General features: G+C 44.9%; 1 protein-coding gene and 1 non-coding gene across 2 annotated transcripts in view; both read left to right on the top strand.

Annotated features, from left to right (window-relative positions):
* The window catches only part of LOC106572438 (membrane-associated guanylate kinase, WW and PDZ domain-containing protein 3), a 39,351-nt gene that overhangs the window by 4,078 nt on the left and 14,181 nt on the right, over positions 1 to 21,092 (top strand). Inside the window, exons 3-12 of the mRNA XM_045696102.1 lie at positions 4,996 to 5,115; positions 11,257 to 11,556; positions 12,273 to 12,447; positions 12,716 to 12,792; positions 13,656 to 13,823; positions 15,023 to 15,201; positions 15,633 to 15,766; positions 17,455 to 18,019; positions 18,128 to 18,191; positions 18,339 to 18,755. Of these exons, the coding sequence (XP_045552058.1) occupies positions 4,996 to 5,115; positions 11,257 to 11,556; positions 12,273 to 12,447; positions 12,716 to 12,792; positions 13,656 to 13,823; positions 15,023 to 15,201; positions 15,633 to 15,766; positions 17,455 to 18,019; positions 18,128 to 18,191; positions 18,339 to 18,755 (2,199 nt within the window). The remainder of the gene's footprint in view (positions 1 to 4,995; positions 5,116 to 11,256; positions 11,557 to 12,272; positions 12,448 to 12,715; positions 12,793 to 13,655; positions 13,824 to 15,022; positions 15,202 to 15,632; positions 15,767 to 17,454; positions 18,020 to 18,127; positions 18,192 to 18,338; positions 18,756 to 21,092) is intronic.
* On the top strand, positions 2,116 to 2,211 carry trnap-ugg (transfer RNA proline (anticodon UGG)). The gene is made up of 2 exons: positions 2,116 to 2,155; positions 2,176 to 2,211. It is a non-coding gene; the product is annotated as a tRNA-Pro (tRNA).

Below are 21,092 nucleotides of genomic sequence, written 5' to 3'. Positions count from 1 at the left end.
CCATTATAGGTTTCCATTTCATAATGGAAATAGGAATTAGTATCTTGATGCTCATTACCTATGCTGGACATCACGTCTCAACATTTCATCACTTCAACAAGTTCCTTATCTAACACATTCATTTTGATTTAGACCTGCATGGCTGTCACCATGAGAACCGTGTTAATTGGTGTGCAATCACAATCAGAGCCCGGGGAAGCTGTTTTTGCCACATCTCTGTGACAATGTATGCAAATGGTAGATGTGTTGAGTAGATTTTAAAATGTAGTTGTTACCCTGGCTTCATCAGCCAACCATTACAAGTTTAGGTGATAGGAGGAGTATTCCCTAGAACATTTCCATGGCTACTGTCTGTATGGTTTAGAATACTCTCCGGCCTGTATCGGTGCCTTTTTCTGTCATTATGCTATTTCACAGAGACATATGTCTGGTCTCTCCTTCTTCTTTGGTAACATATTCCCTTTTCTCTTTATTTCAGATGTGTTTTAATCTATTTTTACACTTAAAGTTATCCAAAACATTTGTCAAAGTCTCTTGGGTATATAGTATAGAGCATCTGTTTCTGTCTTAATAATCCATTCGCTAAGGGCCTGAATGATGTCACAGTGAGAGTGGACTGGAAAGGACTATGGTGTGGATTTCTGTGAAGTGACTGGTGTAATATCTGTCTGATAGGTTTGGCTTGTGTCATGTTGTCTCTCTTACACAGTCATTAGTCTGTCTGGCTGGGCACAGACCACCCTGGCCGGCCGTAGCCTGGCCAGCCCAGCAGCGATGGGGAGTTTGATGCTAATCTCTCGTTTAGCCAGGAAGTAGGTCATGTGGAACAGTCTGCCAGACCAGTCAGCCCTTCGACTACGTGTCGCTCTGATCCGTTGAAAGAGCAAGACGCAGGTCACTCCCAAGAATACGTAAGAAAACAAGACATTCTGTGCTTTTGAGCTTTGAACAACGTGACATAAAAAATACACATTAAACAGGCACACATTCTCCAAGCCATTTTACATAACAATTCCATTTATCCAGTTTCTAATTAGCTAGATGGGGGTGGAGGATGGTGGATCAGTTTGATCCTAGTCTATACATTTTTAGCATCTGTACTATAAATATACTCAGCATTTATGGTGGTAGAGTCATGTGGCGATAGACTTGTGACACAACTTCCTGCCTGGCTCTAAGTTGGAGTGACAGCGAGGCAGCAAGCTCAGCCTGTGGCTGTGTAATCCTCTGATCTGCAGGAGATGGATGACACAGTACGATGTTGCTGCTGCTCTCTCTCCTATAGGCTAATGACACAGACAAACATTGGAACAACGTTTAAACCCGTCCAAGTTTGCCCACGTGCAAAAACACAAGTAAGCAAGTCAACGCAACTGACTCTATTTTATTGGACCTTATACCTCCCATGCTTGGTTTGAGACGTAGTGGTATTGTTTTTCATGGTGGAAGAATACATAGTGCTTATGACTAAAACTTCAGCCTAAGGAGTAGAGTGCAACAGTCGCTCAGTGTCACCCCCTTCAGGAGCTGTGTTGCTCCTGACATTACGTTATTTATACTAACTTAAAACTGTTGAGTTAAATGAAGCTAAATACCAACTGTAGATCACAGAATGGAGTGAATGGTGAGTAAATGTAGTCAACAGTGACCTTATAGTGTGAAGTCACATCATATTATATTCAAATTTGATGTATTGCCTTTTCAAATAAGTATTACATGTTTGGAATACTTTTTTGAAAGATATGTTTAACAAATGTGTTAATTTCTATTTGAACAGTGAAGTGAGTGTGCATAGCATCACTGTATTTAATTTTGTTCATAGGGGACCTGAACATTTATTGATTTTGATTTTGATTTGCACTTCTCACCATTTAAAACACACTGTGTACTCTACTGTACTCTGCATTCTGTTGCCACTGGCAAGGAAAATGTTTACTAAGTGACTTTCATAAGAGCAGGGCAATGCTCTTATGAAATGCTGAACAGAATTAAGTAAACACAGGTCATTTATCAATAATTTAGCGGCAGAATTAAATGAAAAGCAGGCGTGTGGTTGTGTCGGGGGAAGGGCGGGCAGTAGATAGCTGGCTACCTAATGTCTCTATGGGTTGTTATGGCTTCCCTGTGGCTCAGTTGGTAGAGCATGGTGTTTGGAATGCCAGCATGGTGTGTGCAACGCCAGGGTTGTGGGTTCGATTCCCACGGGGGCCAGTACAATTTATTTATTTTTTTATGTATCAAATGTATGCATTCACTACTGTAAGTCGCTCTGGATAAGAGCGTCTGCTAAATGACTAAAATTTAAATGTATAAATGACACACACACAACGTTATCATTATTCATTTGGGAACTAGATACTGTATGATGCGCTCTTCTAGGAACTGTTTGTACATATGCCTTTATCCTCCCACCCCGCCCCTAGAGGCATCATCAGTGCATTGGTATATGGTATCTGCCCTTGACTTTACATAGGATGATTCAAAGTCAGGGAAGACCTCCATGAATTCTAAATGACTCAGAGATGGGAAAAAAAGCACTTGTACTGGATTATTTACATTATTTTCCATTTGGTTACGTGATGTCCAGTTCTGGGGTTGATCATGGCCTGTCTTTGACTGACAGTTGTGTCTTGGTGTTTAATTACCCCTCTACTAACACTCCTGCTATCTCTCTCCCTCCCTCTGTCTGTCTGCCTGGCCCAGTGGGATCAGTGGGGGGGCCTGAAGGGAGACGCATGGAGGAATATGTCAATAATCCCAGCTATCTCCTGCTGACTTGTCATATATATCTCAGAGAAGGGCATGGGTAATGATTCCCAGCCCCATCCTTCACACACACACGCATGCACACATGCACACGCAGGCACACACGCACACACACGCATGCACGCACGTACACACACTTTTGCTATCAGATTTGCTATCAGAAATTTTCATTACAGACAGAGCCTCATCTTCTGTTGCTGATTGGGACCTATTAACAGGCTCTCAGGGTATAAAAAGGATAGGTGTGTGTGTGAGTGTGTGATCTGTGTGTGTGAGTGTGTGCGTCCGTGTGCTCTCTCCTGCCTGTGTGTGTCATTGTAGTGTGGAGTGCTGTGCCCTCCCTGATGGTGAGACGGCAGTGCATTAATCATATGTTTTATGGAGTAACTGGGTTTGTCCTCCTACTGGCCCCACACTGCCATGTGTGTTCCTCCAGGAGAAGGAGAAGGACAAGGATTTGACCTTCGCTTGCTGTTTGGACAGTACCGACGTGTGGGTACAGTACTGGGGAAGCCAAACCAGGAAAAAAAGCTATATTAAAAACGGTGTTAATTGCGTTGTTTGTTCTATAATCTGTCAGTTCATATGCCTTGCCACCGTGATATATAGGCCTAAAGGCCGAGACAATAAGAAGACACAGTGGTAGAATAAATTCAATCATACCTTTGTTTCATCACAAAACCGGAGAGCAACATCTGTCCACAAAGCATATTGCATGTAACAAACAGTTACATGACCTACAGCATGGTCAAGCAAGTTAATGTTTACGACATTTTTGGACTACTAAACAACATTCATTTAGAACCACAGAGTTACAGCAAGTCGCAAAGAAAACAGGAGCTTCCTCCACTATTCCAGAAGCATTTCAACTTCAACATTTCAACATCATTAAATCACGTATGCTTAGTCTAATACAGTGACAATTAAAATACACCAAAAACAATTTAGTCCAATCAACTTAAGCTAAATATGATCTGTCTCTCCATGGTAGACTACTGATTCTGTGTGTGTGTGTGTGTGTGTGTGTGTGTGTGTGCGTGCGTGCGTGCGTGCAAGTAGAAAAAACATGTTGACTCACCTTCCTCTTCTCGTTAATGTTGCTGAAACGGTCTATGACTCTGCCATACAGTAGGCTACATGCTTTCAGTTTTTGTTGTCCTGACTAAAATGCTTGCTCGCTAGCCTAACTTCCTTTCGTGGGCAACGATGAGCTAGCTAGTTAATAACATCAGCCTACTACATCAAGCTACATATTGAACTTCTATCCTCTCAGGCCAGAGGCACAAAGTATGAATTTATGGTTGAATCAGAATCTCTGTTATAATCATTGGCCAGTACGGATTATTAAGTAAAACCTCAAATCCAGATCCCTATCTCCGTCCATGGCTAATTTAGGAAAGGGCCAATTTTGCTAGCTAGCCACCGGAGGACAACAGAATGAGATGCAACAATTCGTTTTTTCTGTAAATTACGTTTGGCTTTTGTTGTGATGTGATTGGTGTAAATCCAAACTAGCTTTCCTTTTTTTGAGCTCCAAGACCATTCGCAGTTGAGCTCACTCAGTTTAGCTCAATGTTGATTGGTTATTATTTTATATATTTTTTTATCAAGGGAGGCCAAATGCCCGCTAGCTTCCCTTGCATTCAATGCTACAGGCAGCAACAATATTATACTATTTTTGACTTGACAGCATCAGATAGATGGGTTACACATACAGAGACAGAGGGGCACTGTTTTGCTCGCTCGGATGCTTTCTCCAGTGAGATACTGTACATTCAGCCTCTTGTGAAATGAAGGAAAATTCTGAAACATAGTGAGATGAAACATAAATTATACAGTATATATATTTTTTAATGCATTGGTCAATCTTTTGGGGAAGCCTGGTTTCGCTTGGCATCCATGAATACATGCCACTGTGTTTGGAAAGGAATCATTTCGGACAGATTAGAAAGGTTTACAAGCAAATTGCACACATGCTGACAAGTAACATGCAACTCACAAATAAGCGTTCATTTAATAATGAACCTACCTCCCTTTCATCTTTATAAAAGAATATGAAATGCTGGAGTCTACATATCCTAGTTGCAAATGCTATATACAGTATCAGTTTCAATACTTTGTTTAATTTCATTAGGAGTATATTAATGTATTAGGTTGTAACAGTGAACTGTGGAGACAGACTGGGATGTGTAACGCTCTGTTTGTCTGGATTCATCTGCCCCTCTCCAGGCACGACCAGACTGCCCCGTGATGGGGAGATATCTGGGGTGGACTACAACTTTGTCTCCATAGAAGAGTTCTTCTCTCTGGAGGAGTCAGCAGCGCTGCTGGAGAGCGGCAAATTCAAAGGTGAGCAGAGAAGAGGCCCAGGTTGGTATTCATTCACTCAGTCATCTCTCTCTGGCCTCAAATGCATTGTCATTTCACATACATTCTTTCGTGATCAATGCACTATAAGTTGTATACTGTATATTGCAGATAGATAATGATGATAGTTTATTTACAGTATAGGGTTAGAGTACTAACCCACAACCCACAAACCAATACACACAGCCTCACTTACCAGGCAGTCTCATGGCTGGTGAATGTCACTCATACAAATCAAATTAAATGTTATTCATCACATGCTTCGTAAACAAGTGTAGACTAACAGTGAAATTGTTACTTAGGGCCCTTCCCAACAATGTAGAGAGAAAAATAGAAAAAGAATAACACAAGGAATAAGTATACAATGAGTAACGATAACTTGGCTATATACACGGGGTACCAGTACCAAGTCGATGTTCAGGGGTACGAGGTAATTGAGGTAGATAAAAAATAAACGTCCCTTTTTCAGGACCCTGTCTTTCAAAGATAATTCGTAAAAATCAAAATAACTTTACAGATCTTCATTGTAAGGGGTTTAAACACTGTTTCCCATGCTTGTTCAATGAACCATAAACAATTAATGAAAATGCACCTGTGGAACGGTCGTTAAGACACTAACAGCTTACAGACAGTAGGCAATTAAGGTCACAGTTATGAAAACTTAGGACACTAAAGAGGCCTTTCTACTGACTCTGAAAAACACCAAAAGAAAGATACCCAGGGTCCCTGCTCATCTGCATGAACGTGCCTTAGGCATGCTGCAAGGAGGCATGAGGACTGCAGATGTGGCCAGGGAAATAAATTGCAATGTCCGTACTGTGAGATGCCTAAGACGGCGCTACAAGGAGACAGGACGGACAGCTGATCGTCCTCGCAGTGGCAGACCACATGTAACAACATCTGCACAGGATCGGTACATCCGAACATCACACCTGCGAGATAGGTACAGGATGGCATCAACAACTGCCCGAGTTACACCAGGAACGCACAATCCCTCCATCAGTGCTCAGACTGTCCGCAATAGGCTGAGAGAGGCTGGACTGAGGGCTTGTAGGCCTGTTGTAAGGCAGGTCCTCACCAGACATCACCGGCAACAACATCGCCTATGGGCACAAACCCACTGTCGCTGGACCAGACAGGACTGGCAAAAAGTGCTCTTCACTGACGAGTCGCGGTTTTGTCTCACCAGGGGTGATGGTCGGATTCGCGTTCATCGTCAAAGGAATAAGCGTTACACCCCGAGGCCTGTACTCTGGAGCGGGATCGATTTGGAGGTGGAGGGTCCGTCATGGTCAGGGGCTGTGTGTCACAGCATCATCGGACTGAGCTTGTTGTCATTGCAGGCAATCTCAACGCTGTGCGTTACAGGGAAGACATCCTCCTCCCTCATGTGGTACCCTTCCTGCAGGCTCATCCTGACATGACCCTCCAGCATGACCAATGCCACCAGCCATACTGCTCGTTCTGTGCGTGATTTCCTGCGAGACAGGAATGTCAGTGTACTGCCATGGCCAGCGAAGAGCCCGGATCTCAATCTCATTGAGCACGTCTGGGACCTGTTGGATTGGAGGGCTAGGGCCATTCCCCCCAGAAATGTCCGGGAACTTGCAGGTGCCTTGGTGGAAGAGTGGGGTAACATCTCACAGCAAGAACTGGAAAATCTGGTACAGTCCATGAGGAGGAGATGCACTGCAGTACTTAATGCAGCTGGTGGCCACACCAGATACTGACTGTTACTTTTGATTTTGACCCCTCCCTTTGTTCAGGACACACTCCGGGCAGCCGAGTGGAAATGGAGGAAAACTAGCCTCCCTGCGGACCTGGCATCTTTTCACTCCCTCCTCTCCACATTTTCTTCCTCTGTTTCTGCTGCTAAAGCCACTTTCTACCACTCTAAATTCCAAGCATCTGCCTCTAACCCTAGGGACCTCTTTGCCACCTTCTCCTCCCTCCTGAATCCTCCTCCCCCTCCCCCCCTCTTCCCTCTCTGCGGATGACTTTGTCAACCATTTTGAAAAGAAGGTTGACGACATCCGATCCTCGTTTGTTAAGTCAAACGACACCGCTGGTCCTGCTCACATTGCCCTACCCTATGCTTTGACCTCTTTCTCCCCTCTCTCTGCAGATGAAATCTTGCGACTTGTGCCGCCCAACAACCTGCCCGCTTGACCCTATCCCCTCCTCTCTTCTCCAGACCATTTCCGGAGACCTTCTCCCTTACCTCACCTCGCTCATCAACTCATCCTTGACCGTTGGTTACGTCCCTTCCGTCTTCAAGAGAGCGAGAGTTGCACCCCTTCTCAAAAAACCTACACTCGATCCCTCCGATGTCAACAACTACAGACCAGTATCCCTTCTTTCTTCCCTCTCCAAAACTCTTGAGCGTGCCGTCCTTGGCCAGCTCTTTTGCTATCTCTCTCAGAATTACCTTCTTGATCCAAATCAGTCAGGTTTCAAGACTGGTCATTCAACTGAGACTTCTCTTCTCTGTGTCACGGAGGCTCTCCGCACTGCTAAAGCAAACTCTCTCTCCTCTGCTCTCATTATTCTAGACCTATCTGCTGCCTTTGATACTGTGAACCATCAGATCCTCCTCTCCACCCTCTCCGAGTTGGGCATCTCCGGCGCGGCTCACTCTTGGATTGCGTCCTACCTGACAGGTCGCTCCTACCAGGTGGCATGGCGAGTGAATGAGCCCTGGTGTCCCCCAGGGCTCAGTTCTAGGCCCTCTCCTATTCTCGCTATACACCAAGTCATTTGGCTCTGTCATATCCTCACATGGTCTCTCCTATCATTGCTACGCAGACGACACACAATTAATCTTCTCCTTTCCCCTTCTGATAACCAGGTGGCGAATCGCATCTCTGCATGTCTGGCAGACATATCAGTGTGGATGACGGATCACCACCTCAAGCTGAACCTCGGCAAGACGGAGCTGCTCTTCCTCCCGGGGAAGGACTGCCCGTTCCATGATCTCGCCATCACGGTTGACAACTCCATTGTGTCCTCCTCCCAGAGTGCTAAGAGCCTTGGCGTGACCCTGGACAACACCCTGTCATTCTCCGCTAACATCAAGGCGGTGACCCGATCCTGTAGGTTCATGCTCTACAACATTCTCAGAGTACGACCCTTCCTCACACAGGAAGCGGCGCAGGTCCTAATCCAGGCACTTGTCATCTCCCGTCTGGATTACTGCAACTCGCTGTTGGCGGGGCTCCCTGCCTGTGCCATCAAACCCCTACAACTCATCCAGAACGCCGCAGCCCGTCTGGTGTTCAACCTTCCCAAGTTCTCTCACGTCACCCCGCTCCTCCGCACACTCCACTGGCTTCCAGTTGAAGCTCGCATCTGCTACAAGACCATGGTGCTTGCCTACGGAGCTGTGAGGGGAACGGCAACTCCGTACCTTTAGGCTCTGATCAGTCCCTACACCCAAAGAAGGGCACTGCGTTCATCCACCTCTGGCCTGCTCGCCTCCCTACCTCTGCGGAAGCACAGTTCCCGCTCAGCCCAGTCAAAACTGTTCGCTGCTCTGGCACCCCAATGGTGGAATAAGCGCCCTCACGACGCCAGGACAGCGGAGTCAATCACCACCTTCCGGAGACACCTGAAACCCCACCTCTTTAAGGAATACCTGGGATAGGATTAAGTAATCCTTCTAACCCCCAATTTGTAAGTCGCTCTGGATAAGAGCATCTGCTAAATGACGTAAATGTAATGTAAATGTCTGTTAGTCACATGTCTGTGGAACTTGTTCAGTTTAGTCTCAGTTGTTGAATCTTGTTATGTTCATACAAATATTTACAGATGTTAAGTTTGCTGAAAATAAACGCAGTTGACAGTGAGAGGACGTTCTTTTTTTGCTGAGTTTATGTACATATAGGTAGGGGTAAAGTGACTAGGCAACAGGATAGATGATAAAAAGTAGCAGCGGTGTATTTGATGAGTCAAAAGAGTTAGTGCAAAAAGGGTCAATCTAGATAGTCCGGGTAGCTCTTTGGTTAACTATTTAGTAGTCTTATGGCTTGGAGGTGGAAGCTGTTTAGGGTCCTGTTGGTTCCAGTCTTGGTGCATCGGTACCGCTTTCTGTGCGGTAGCAGAGAGAACAGTCTATGACTTGGGGGCTGGAGTCTTTGACAATTTTTAGGGCCTTCCTCTGACCCCATCTGGTATAGAGGTCCTGGATGGCAGGGAGCTAGAGCCCAGTGATGAACTGGGTCGTACGCAGTACCCTCTGTAGCGCCTTGCTGTTGGATGCCAAGAGTTGCCATACCAAGCGGTGATGCAGCCAATCAACATGCTCTCAATGCTGCAGCTGTACAACTGTTTGAGGATCTGTGGGCCCATGCCAAATCTTTTCAGCCTCATGACTGTGATGGTGTGTGTGGATCATGTTAATTCTTTAGTGATGTGGACACCAAGGAATTTGAAGCTCTAGACCCGCTCCACTACAGCCTCACTGCTCATTGATTGTCTGTATTGTTATTGTAATTGTTTTTAATAACCTGCCCAGGGACTGCGGTTGAAAATTAGCTGGCTGGCTAAAACCGCCACTTTTACTGAAACGTTGATTCATGTGTACTGTCCCTGTAAAAATACAAATAAACTCAAACTCAAACTTGTCGATGTGGATGGGGGCGTGCTTGGCCCTCCATTTCCTGTAGTCCACGATCAGTTCCTTTGTTTTGCCCACGTTGAGGGAGAGGTTGTTGTCCTACCACGACACTGTCAGGTCACTGACATCCTCTTTATAGGCAGTCTCCTCGTTATCGGTGATCAGGCCTACCACTGCCTTGTCGTCAGCAAACTTAACGATGGTGTTGGAGTCATGTGCGGCCACGCGGTCGTAGGTGAACAGGGAGTACAGGAGGGGACTAAGCACGCATCCCTGAGGGGCCCCGTGTTGAGGGTCAACACGAGGGTCAACACGGGGTGTGTTGTTGCTTACCCTCACTACCTGGAGGAAGCCTGTCAGGAAGTCCAGGATCCAGTTGCAGAGGGAGGTGTTCAGTCCCAGGGTCCTGAGCTTAGTGATGAGCTTGGTGTCAATGAACAGCATTATCACATACTGTAGATGTTCATCTTGTCCAGGTGGGAGAGGGTAGTGTGGAGTGCAATAGAGATTTCGTCATCCGTTGATCTGTTAGGGCGGTTTGCGAATTGGAGTGGGTCCAGGGTGTCTGGGATGATGGTGTTGATGTGAGCCATGACCAGCCTTTCAAAGCATTTCATTGCACCGATGTGAGTGCTGCGGGGCAATAGTCATTTAGACAGGTTACCTTGTAATTCTTGGGCACAGGGACTATGGTGGTCTGCTTGAAACATGCACATATTACAGACGGTGTCAGGGAGAGGTTGAAAATGTCAGTGAAGACACCCGCGAGCTGGTCAGTGCATGCTCTTAGTACGCGTCCTGGTAATCTGTCTGGCCACGCGGACTTGTGAATGTTAACCTGTTAAAGGTAAAGGTCTTACTCAGGAGAGAGATATCACACAGTCTTCCGGAACTGCTGGTGCTCTCATGCATGGTAGATAGAAACATTTTCTCAGAGGTAGCCTTATTATTTCCATGTAGTTAATGACACCAGGTCTTGAACAGGTCTCAGTCTCTCCACCCCAGGAGGGTTAGAGTTGGACTGCTTTCTCTGATTAAAAAGACACCCCCCGAGTACAACAGCAATCTAATGTTTCCCCTTATCTCCTTACCCTGATCTGACTGCATGAGCTGGAGGAATACATTTAAGTAATTTGATTTGTATTATAGCTACCACAACAGAAGGATAGAATTGAAGGGGAAAATAGAGTAGACTTTACTGATCCTAAGGGTGGATGATAATCTATGTGATATATGCACTGCACTGGAACACTTCCATCATAATATTTAGGATTGACTGTATTTTCTATATTTCGTATAATGATAGCCTTTTCAGATGTGTGTTTGGGATCTCCATCTCTACGCTGAATTGCTTTACCTCTTACCCTTTTCGCAATCATATTTTTTCTTTCTCTTTTCCACATTCTTTCTTGGCACCAAGGACCAACAGTACAAATATGATTCTAACAATAACGTTGTGGCTTATTCACTCACTTTCTCTTACACCTCCTCCTCCTGCTCTCTCTCAGGGAACTACTACGGCACCCCACGGCCAGTACACATCGGTCCAGAGAGCCCTCCCATCACCTACCAGGAACACTGCAACCTGCTTCGGAACTTCCGGACACGCAGCAAGTCGCTTAGCAACCTGGAGAAAGCAACAGAGGAAGAGGAGAATAGCGAGGAGGTCTCTGGCCTGTCAGGCAGGTTTACCAAAGACAGGCCGCTCCCCCGTAAGACTATATGGGTGACCAATTTACTACAGTCATATATAGTGTTAATACGTGTTAGTAGTAGCAGTCATAGTAAGCATAGTGTAAGTAGTAGTAGTAACAGTAGTTGTAGTAAATTGTTTAAATTTGAAACCTTTTTGTGATTTTAAGTTTTCAAAATGTGTGCCAGGTATGGTGGCCTGCAGCTACTGTAAAGACTGTAAATACTGCATTGTCCTTCTGTACCTCAGAGTCTTTGATGGCCAAATTAATCAATGATTAGCATGATTAGTATGCTCCTGGCTCTATGTGGGGCTGTGGCCACATCGATCGCTGGACTTGCTCCAGAGGAGGGTCAAGCTGACCAAAGGAAGGCTGTGTGGCAGGCAGGGAACAGGGAGTTGTCTATGTTCCTGACCTGTGCTGCTGAGTCTTCTATCGCCTGGCTATGTGGTGCTGAACGGAGTGTTGGCTGGGCTGGCTCTGACTGCAGCTCTGGTTATGCAGCAGGCCACATCCTCCCACGCTTAGTACATTCTAAAGGACAGGAGGGTTGAGCAAAAGCTGTTTACATAGACCCTGTGCTGTACTGTAATGTATGGAATGCATGCCTTGCTTTTTTGCTTATTCTTTTTACACTAGACTCAATGGGTCTGGATTTGGAAATGTGGATTTAAAGCTAGCTGTAAACTAAGTTCAGTGTAGACAATTTCCATGATTCCAGAGATTATTCAAGGGTTCTATTTTCACTGAGTGTAAGCTGAGAACAACTTTAATAATGTGTCAAACACTCGTTTTCAGTGTTTTGCCTGTCATCTTCATTGACGTTCCAGGTGGATCAGCGGGTATCAGCAATGCCCATCCCACCTCCCTGTCCCCCTGCCGGTCAAGAGGGTATGGCAGCGCCATGGAGAACGGTCATGGCAGCACCAGTGCCAGGGTGCCAGCAGTGATGTCTAAAAACTGGAAGGAGGCCTTCAGCAACTCAGGAGAGCCTTTCTACATAGAGTGAGTGAATCATATCCCAATTTATTCAAAGTGCATTTAACAAGGTCACACCACACTTTACAGAAATAAATAAAAAAGAAAGAAAGTGACTATTCTATTCTGTTCTATGTGGATAGACTGCTCTCTTGTATGTTTTAGGTTGTTTCTGGTCCAGGATTAAGTTCCTCTATATCTTAAAGGTGTTGGCTTGTAAATACTGTTATATAGCATCACCATGGTGGTGGTTGATTGGTGACTTTGAGGTGGCCTGTCTGTCACTCTCTTTTAGCCATTACTCCAAGACTACCAGCTGGCAGGATCCTCGTGCTCAGAGCAGCAGAGAAACGACGCTCGACAAGAATGAATGTGAGCTCTCTCCCACTCTATAATTATGGAAACAGTGCTGGAGCGTTTAACCATTGGGCTGCCTAATGATGCACTGTACGTTAATAAGACGGGAACTATATGACCATAGGCACAGTGAGCCTGTTAATACATTGAAATGAAATGAAATGAGCTTTTAGTAGAATTGAGATACTGTGTAGTGATTAATCCCTAACCCCATAACAGCAAGCTAGGAGGAACCACTGGCACAGGTCTGTTCTGCAGTGGATGACAGAGACCATGTGTTGGGCATGACACTGACAACCTTCCATCATAATTGTGTCATGTGATTCACAGATAAAACAACCTAATACAACAACGTTTGACCAATATAGCTGATTATAGCAATTAGAGCCCCATCTGCCAGAATATCATGGGTGAAGCTGGTCAAAATCTTAGTGGGTTGCAGTTCACTGTTTTAACCAGCAGGAGGTGATACAGATCAGGCAGAGAGTTTATTTCCTTTTCAAGGGGTTTGAATCTTCTCTGTGGGCCATTATGACAGGGAGGAAAAAAACCTTTGCCTGCATGTCTATTTATTTCTAAACGTTTTGCACTAAGTGCCATCTGGCCATGAGTTTTCAGTTTTCAGTTTTCAGTGTTGTGCGTCTCAACTCAGCTCTGAACGGCACATTCTAAACAGTTCACTCATTCACACACATACAGGGTGCAGTCTCTCTCTGTCTCTCTGTCTTTCTCTCAACCTCTTCTTGGTGACCTTTATTTCCTCTTTACCTTCCAATTGCACAAAACCTCTTTGTCGCTCTCCCTCTCTTCTTTGCACTTTTCACTCCTTCCTGTATCTTTTCCCACTCTCTTTCCATCCCTCCATCTCGTTTTCTCAGTACCAGGGTTCACAGACCAGCCAGGGGAGCTGAGGGGTTTCTCTATCCACATATGTCTCTCTAAAGGTCCCGGGGGGTTTGGTTTCAACATTGTGGGGGGCAGCAGAGCCCGGGAGTTCCTCCAGGTCTACAGCGTCACACCAGGGGGACCTGGAACTCTCAACACAGGTAGGAGGGAGGGAGGGGACAATATTATTATCATTTTTGAAAAGTTTTACACTTGTAAATGTAAGTCTTTGATATTCCTTCCTAGGAATATGTTACATTTTGCTTCTTTAAGGGTATCATAACTTTGCCAATGTTGACATTACAATATTGAGTGTTAAAGCCGGATTCCTCGTAAATGTAATTGTCAGTTAAACAGAAATTAGTCTTGGATTTATGTTTGCAACAGATTGAACTGTGGATTATTGAGCGTTAAAGCCAGATGTTTAATAGGCAAAACATTTTTTAAAGCTATTAGCTACACACTGTTGAATACTTGCAGACTGTGAAAATGGACTCCTGTAAACTCTCTCTCCTCACTACTTGACCTTGGTCTGGGTTTTTTAACCTGGTTTAAATGTGGCTTGTTTAGGCAGTTTGAGAATATTCCATCTCTCTTTGTAACTTTGCTCAGAGATGTCAGCCCACAGAATCACATTCTTTTTGTTGTTGTTACGATACTCACTAGAATGTAAACACTATATTTAGTATTGTTATACTGTAAAAAGCATGTGACTATCTATCTATCTATCTATCTATCTATCTATCTATCATCTATCTATCTATCTATCTATCTATCTATCTATCTATCTATCTATCTATCTATCTATCTATCTATCTATCTATCTATCTATCTATCTATCTATCTATCTATCTATCTATCTATCTATCTATCTATCTATCTATCTATCTATCTATCTATCTATCTATCTATCTATCTATCTATCTCTCTCTCTCTCTCTCTCTCTCTCTCTCTGGATTATAGTGGTGTGATTTTTCTGTAGTAGATCTCAATCAATCCCTAATCCTAATGGCATGCATGCCATAATCTAGCTATCATCACATCCAGCAACACACGTGCATACTGTATGTGCACACTAACACACACTAAACACCCACTAATACAGACTGTGACACCTGTCACAAGCACCCAGAGTTGAGCATTTTAGAAGGTTGGGATATAGAGGGATTAGTTGGTAAGATTACATTTCACACATACCAACACAAAAAATAGCATAGCATTTATGAACTAGAACTACAATGTCCCTCAAACAATTTGCAAATAGATGATGTGATGTTCTATATGTAGGCTTTAAAGGTATACTAATGCTGTGGGATAACTGAACCAGAACCCTTTCAACCCATCCCCTCGGTCCCCACAGCGGATATCCTGGTGTACATCAACGACGTCTGTGTCCTGGGAACGTCTCATAAAGAGGTGGTGGAGATGCTGAAGGCAGTGCCTGTGGGCCACAGTGTGGACGTGGTCCTCCGGAGGGGCTACCCCATGCTCTACAACCCAGATGGCTGCCTCAAGCAGTCCCATCCTGGGTCAACTGATGTCTGTGACCCCCTCCTCCCACCTACCACCACCCAGCCCCAGCCATTACACCAGCTCCTCCCCCGCCCATCCACAGCCCCAACCCATACCCAGTATCTTAATCTCAATGGCGTCCTTTCTCACCACCATGACGTGGGTTATATGGGTCCAGGAGTGGGGCCGGGACTGGATGCCAATGGGAATGCCACCTCCACAGCTACCCGACTGCCACCCTCTTACAGACACTCCAGTGGAAACCTCGCTCACTCCACGGCCCCTTCACCACCCTTTTATAGAATATCCAGTGGACATCTCTCTGACTCCACTGCCTTTGATTCACCCTCATACAGACGGTCTAGTGTGCACCCCGCTCACTCCGCCGAGCCACCCTCCTACAGACGATCCAGGCGTCACCTATCTGACTCCACCTCCCCTACAACACCAACTAATAGGCGTTCCAGAGGCAGCATCACTGTCACCAACCCCCGGCCCGCCCACCCCGCTCCCTGAGGGGTCTCGCCCACCTGCAGGCCCCGGATAACTCCCAGAGTGACAGTGAGGTGGTCTCAGCCATCGGCTCACACAGGTGACACACACACACGCACACCCACACACAATGTAATTTACAGATACAGAACTCGTTTTTCACAATTCCTGATATTTAATCCTAGTAAAAATTCCCTGTTTTAGGTCAATCTCAATGGCGTCTTTTATTTTAAGAATGTGAAATGTCAGAATAATAGTAGAGAGAATGTTTTTTTTTCAGCTTTTATTTCTTTCATCACATTCCCAGTGGGTCAGAAGTTTACATACACTCAATTAGTATTTGGTAGCATTGCCTTTAAATTGTTTACCTTGGGTCAAACGTTTCGGGTAGCCTTCCACAAGCTTCCTACAATAAGTTGGGTGAATTTGGCCCATTCCTCCTGACAGAGCTGGTATAACTGAGTCAGGTTTGTAGGCCTCCTTGTTCGCACATGCTTTTTCAGTTCTGCCCACAAATGTTCTATGGGATTGAGGTCAGGGCTTTGTGATGGCCACTCCAATACCTTGACTTTGTTGTCCTTAAGCCATTTTGCCACAACTTTGGAAGTATGCTTGGGGTCATTGTCCATTTGGAAGACCATTTGCGACCAAGCTTTAACTTCCTGACTGATGTCTTGAGATGTTGCTTCAATATATCCACATTATTTTCCAGCCTCATGATGCCATCTATTTTGTGAAATACACCAGCCCCTCCTGCAGCAATGCACCCCCACAACATGATGCTGCCACCCCCGTGCTTCACAGTTGGGATGGTGTTCTTCGGCTTGCAAGCCTCCCCCTTTTTCCTCCAAACATAACGATGGTCATTATGGCCAAACAGTTCTATTTTTGTTTCATCAGACCAGAGGACATTTCTCCAAAAAGTACGATCTTTGTCCCCATGTGCAGTTGCAAACCGTAGTCTGGGTTTTTTATGACGGTTTTGGAGCAGTGGCTTCTTCCTTGCTGAGCAGCCTTTCAGGTTATGTCGATATAGGACTCCTTTTACTGTGGATATAGATACTTTTGTACCTGTTTCCTCCAGCATCTTCACAATGTCCTTTGCTATTGTTCTGGGATTGATTTGCACTTTTCGCACCAAAGTACGTTCATCTCTAGGAGACAGAACGCTTCTCCTTCCTCAGAGGTATGACGGCTGCGTGGTCCCATGGTGTTTATACTTGCGTACTATTGTTTGTACAGATGAACGTGGTACCTTCAGGTGTTTGGAAATTGCTCCCAAGGATGAACCAGACTTGTGGAGGTCTACAATTATTTTCTGAGGTCTTGGCTGATTTCTTTAGATTTTCCCATGATGTCAAGCAAAGAGGCACTGAGTTTGAAGGTAGGCCTTGAAACACATCCACAGGTACACCTCCAATTGACTCAATTGGTGTCAATTAGCCTATCAGAAGCTTCTAAATCCATGACATCATTTTCTGGAATTTTCCAAGGCACAGTCAACTTAATGTATGTAAACTTCTGACCCACTGAAATTGTGATACAGTGAATTATAAGTGAAATAATCTGTCTGTAAACAATTGTTGGAAAAATTACTTGTGTCATGCACAAAGTAGATGTCCTAATCGACTTGCCAAAACTGTAGTTTGTTAACAAGACATTTGTGGAGTGGTTGAAAAACAAGTTTTAATGACTCTAACCTAAGTGTATGTAAACTTCCAACTTCAACTGTATTTTACTTTCATGGAGAACACTGACTATCTTTCTGTCTCTTTTCTTTCTCTGCAGGGCATCCATGATCCGTAACCACAACAATAACTCCCTCTCTACCCCCCCTCAACCCGTGCGCTACAGAACCTCTAAAAGTGACCTGTCAGAGAGTGACCTGTCCAACTCCTCCACACTCCCTGTGTCCAGACAGCCCATGCCCCAGTCAGGGAGACCCCGCCTTTCATCCTCCCCAGGCGGAGGGGTATACTCCCGCCTCATCAGGCCCCAGGCTTCCCTGCTGAGACCCCCTCCCACCCCTGACAGCCCACAAATCGGCTTCCATGGCAACACCAGTGGCAGTGGCAGTCACAGCAGCATCTCGTCTCCGGGGTTGATGAGCCGGTGCAGCGGAGGTGGGGTCGGAGGAGGTGGGGTTGGAGGTGGAGGGGAGCTGGTGCCTGTAGCCCTGGCTCAATGTGAGAGGGGAGGAGATATGGGCTTCAGTGTGACGGCCGGGGGACAGGGAGGCAGGCTGGCCCTGGTCAAGAGGGTCTGGGATAGGAGGCAGTGCTCCTCCCTACAGCCAGGGGATGCCATCATGAAGATCAACGGAGTAGACGTCCAGAGTCTCAGCTTTGCACAGGTACTGAGGAGGGAAACGTGGAGAGAAAGAAGATATGAAAGAGATGGAGAATACATAAGATTAGGTCAAGTTAAATCAGATATACTAAATTGATACCTTTCCCTCCAGATACAACGAGTTCTCCAGGAATACACCAAACAAGGAGAAGTTATCCTATTGGTTCACAGAGGAGGTAAGAACATTAGCTACTTTACTGCAAACTTGTTTTTAGGAGATTTTATTTACTGCATTCATTACATTGTTTCTCAGTAATGAATAAAACCTAAAAAAATCTCTCAACAACTCCTTTGTCTTTAGTGATGTTATTCCCCTTCTTCAGGTTCCCATCATTCTTCCATCTCCCCCAACTCTATGCGGAAAGTCCCCTCACCACTCCTTCGCCCCCCTCCTTCACCTGTGGCCTCAGACAAGAACCCATCGGCCCATGCAGTTGTCCTCTTCCCACCCCGTCCCACCTCCACCCCTCCTCCCCCTCCCCCAGCCATGGTGCGCTCCTCTCTGGTCCAGAGCACCAGTTTCCTGGAGTCAGTCCCAGTCACCCTCACCATGGAGCCCAAAGACTGGCTGTATGCAGGCATAGAGGATGAGGGGGACAGGGGGGTGGTGGTCCCAGGACCAGGGCAAGAGGGAGGGGGACAGAATCGTGTACCCCGGGGATTCGATGTGGAGCTGAGGAGGAAGCCAGGAGAGGGGTTCGGATTTGTCATCGCTTCACAGGATGTAGAGAAGGGGAAAGGTGAGAACTAATTAATTTGTAGCAGAACACGTCATTTTACAATGTCAAATATGCATCTTCTTATTGATTGGATTGAGTTTCAGTTTTCCCTCGCTTGAAAGTTGGTGAGGTATTGTATTGCAGTTTCTGCAGAAAATAGGAACCATAACATTTTAGACCAAATCCCTTATCTTGTCCCCAACAAATGTCAACGGCAGTCATCACCCAGTGAAAAGTTGGTCTTTCGCATGAAGAGAAAGGCTTCCTAACTGGACATACTGTTCTGTAGTTTGATGAATAAATAATTATGGCTGCATAACAGTCACTGAGTCATGATGATGAGTCATAGGTCTATGTCACTTAAAGACAGCCCCCAGGCTGCGCACTGCTCATTATCTTTTTAGTGTTTCAGCCAGCGCTCCAGATAATATGGAGTCATAAAACACAAAAACAGTCCAATGACAGCATTTATTGCACTGCATTTACCCCATTTCCCTTTCCCTTCCCCATTATGCTAAAGCTGGGATCTTGTTACGCTGCTTCCTTCCTTGTGTGTGTGTGTGTGTGTGTGTGTGTGTGTGTGTGTGTGTGTGTGTGTGTGTGTGTGTGTGTGTGTGTGTGTGTGTGTGTGTGTGTGTGTGTGTGTGTGTGTGTTGAAGTGTTATATTGCTGTTATAGGGTGTCATATTTTGTTTGGTGGTGCCCATGTGTTCAAGTGCATTTGATGAATATGTATGTGTGTGGGATTTGCGTGTGTACTACATATGCTAGCCCTCGTGACAATCAATGGAATCAATAGTGAGATTATCCAGCGTGAAGCCCCATGCCACAGGGCTATTAGGAGCTAAGCCACACAGGTTTTATATGTGTCAGTGCTCTTATCTACATCAGCCTGTCAGCTCTATTTGCCTCCAACAGAATAACCTTTTGATGATAACATGCTGCTTTACACCAATACAATACTAATCCTGCTGTAACACTACAGTATACTGCACCTCTGCAACTCTGTCACGTTACAGATGTAGGATCTTAATTTGACCTATATTGTCACAGAAAAAGAATCCTGCAGCAACAGGATTTCAATGTTTAGTTCATAATGTTGCTTGATCGCAGGGGCGAAAATCTGATATCAACTTTGGAGGGGACAATTACATGACATTTTCTCAAGAGCAATTCCTGAGGGGGACACCAAAAGTAGTGCTGTAACACATAGCCTACATTGTAATATGGTAAATGTATATTGAGGAACCAAAGAAATAAGGTGTTTGCCGTACTCCTAACTACCGGTACCCAAAACTACCCAACTAATCACAACAGCAATACCATTGCCTTTAACAAATCTTAGTTCAGTCACCAGTTTAAGTTGAGAGTGGGGGTATCCATGGCATTTTCCAATTATGTTCCTATTTTACAAGTCAAAAAAATTGAGAACCTTTCATAATGTTGCCAAACAAAGACTCAACAAACTTACCTGAGACTCCCTGTCCCTGCCAGTCTGTCCCTGCATATCTGTCCCCAACTCTGCTGTCTGTGTGCCATCTGTTGCCTGCTCTGCCTAATGACATCATTGTGAAACATTTCCATTAGAATTTCATTTCTTTCTTTTGAACATTTTATCAACTAGTCTTTGAGATATTAGGCTACTAGGGTTCTTACTATGCGTTTTGGTGTATTGAAAAATACTCTGATGTCCGTCTTTTATTTTTCTGCCATTTTTCTACCTGGCTGGCTGGCTGGCTACACACACAGTTTGTAGGTTATTTACAGTAGGAGATGGGCTTCTATCATCTTCAATCATTCTATTTGGGCTTCGATCTAAAAGGTAGCTAGCAAATGTGAAACGGATTAAAATGACAAGAGTTGACAGCTGTATGAGTTCACCATTTACACAACATATGCTGCAACCTTTTGTAATTTTAATAGTTTGTTTCATATTGGCTGGCTTCCAACAATAGCTGAATTTGCAAAGCTAACGAGCACCAATTCCATTTCAGTGGTGTTTGCTATAATCTTTGCTACCCGGGTTAAATAAAGGTGAAATAAAATAAATAAATAAAAGTTCCCTTGCGACAATTTAGCTTTTGCAACGAGACCATTAAATATATTTAAGACAATGGTAGAAGAGAGTGTAGTTCTGTTCAGTTTGGATTTCAGTTTATCGCTAACCTTATCACAGGGACTTTGAAGCACTAACTTACATCATCTGCGTGCTGATCTTGGAATAAATTGACGATAGCAAAGATTCCATCTTTGACGACTCCACATAAATGGAATAGGTACTAGCTAGCTTAATAGTTAATATTTGCGCGCTAGCTCTGCATATTCAGTTAGTGTGTGTGCGCGATTGACTGGATTAAC

Source organism: Salmo salar, chromosome ssa15, assembly GCF_905237065.1.
Source record: "Salmo salar chromosome ssa15, Ssal_v3.1, whole genome shotgun sequence".
In the NCBI taxonomy this organism is placed as follows: Eukaryota; Metazoa; Chordata; class Actinopteri; order Salmoniformes; family Salmonidae; genus Salmo; species Salmo salar.
This window is presented reverse-complemented; position numbering and strand designations above follow the sequence as displayed.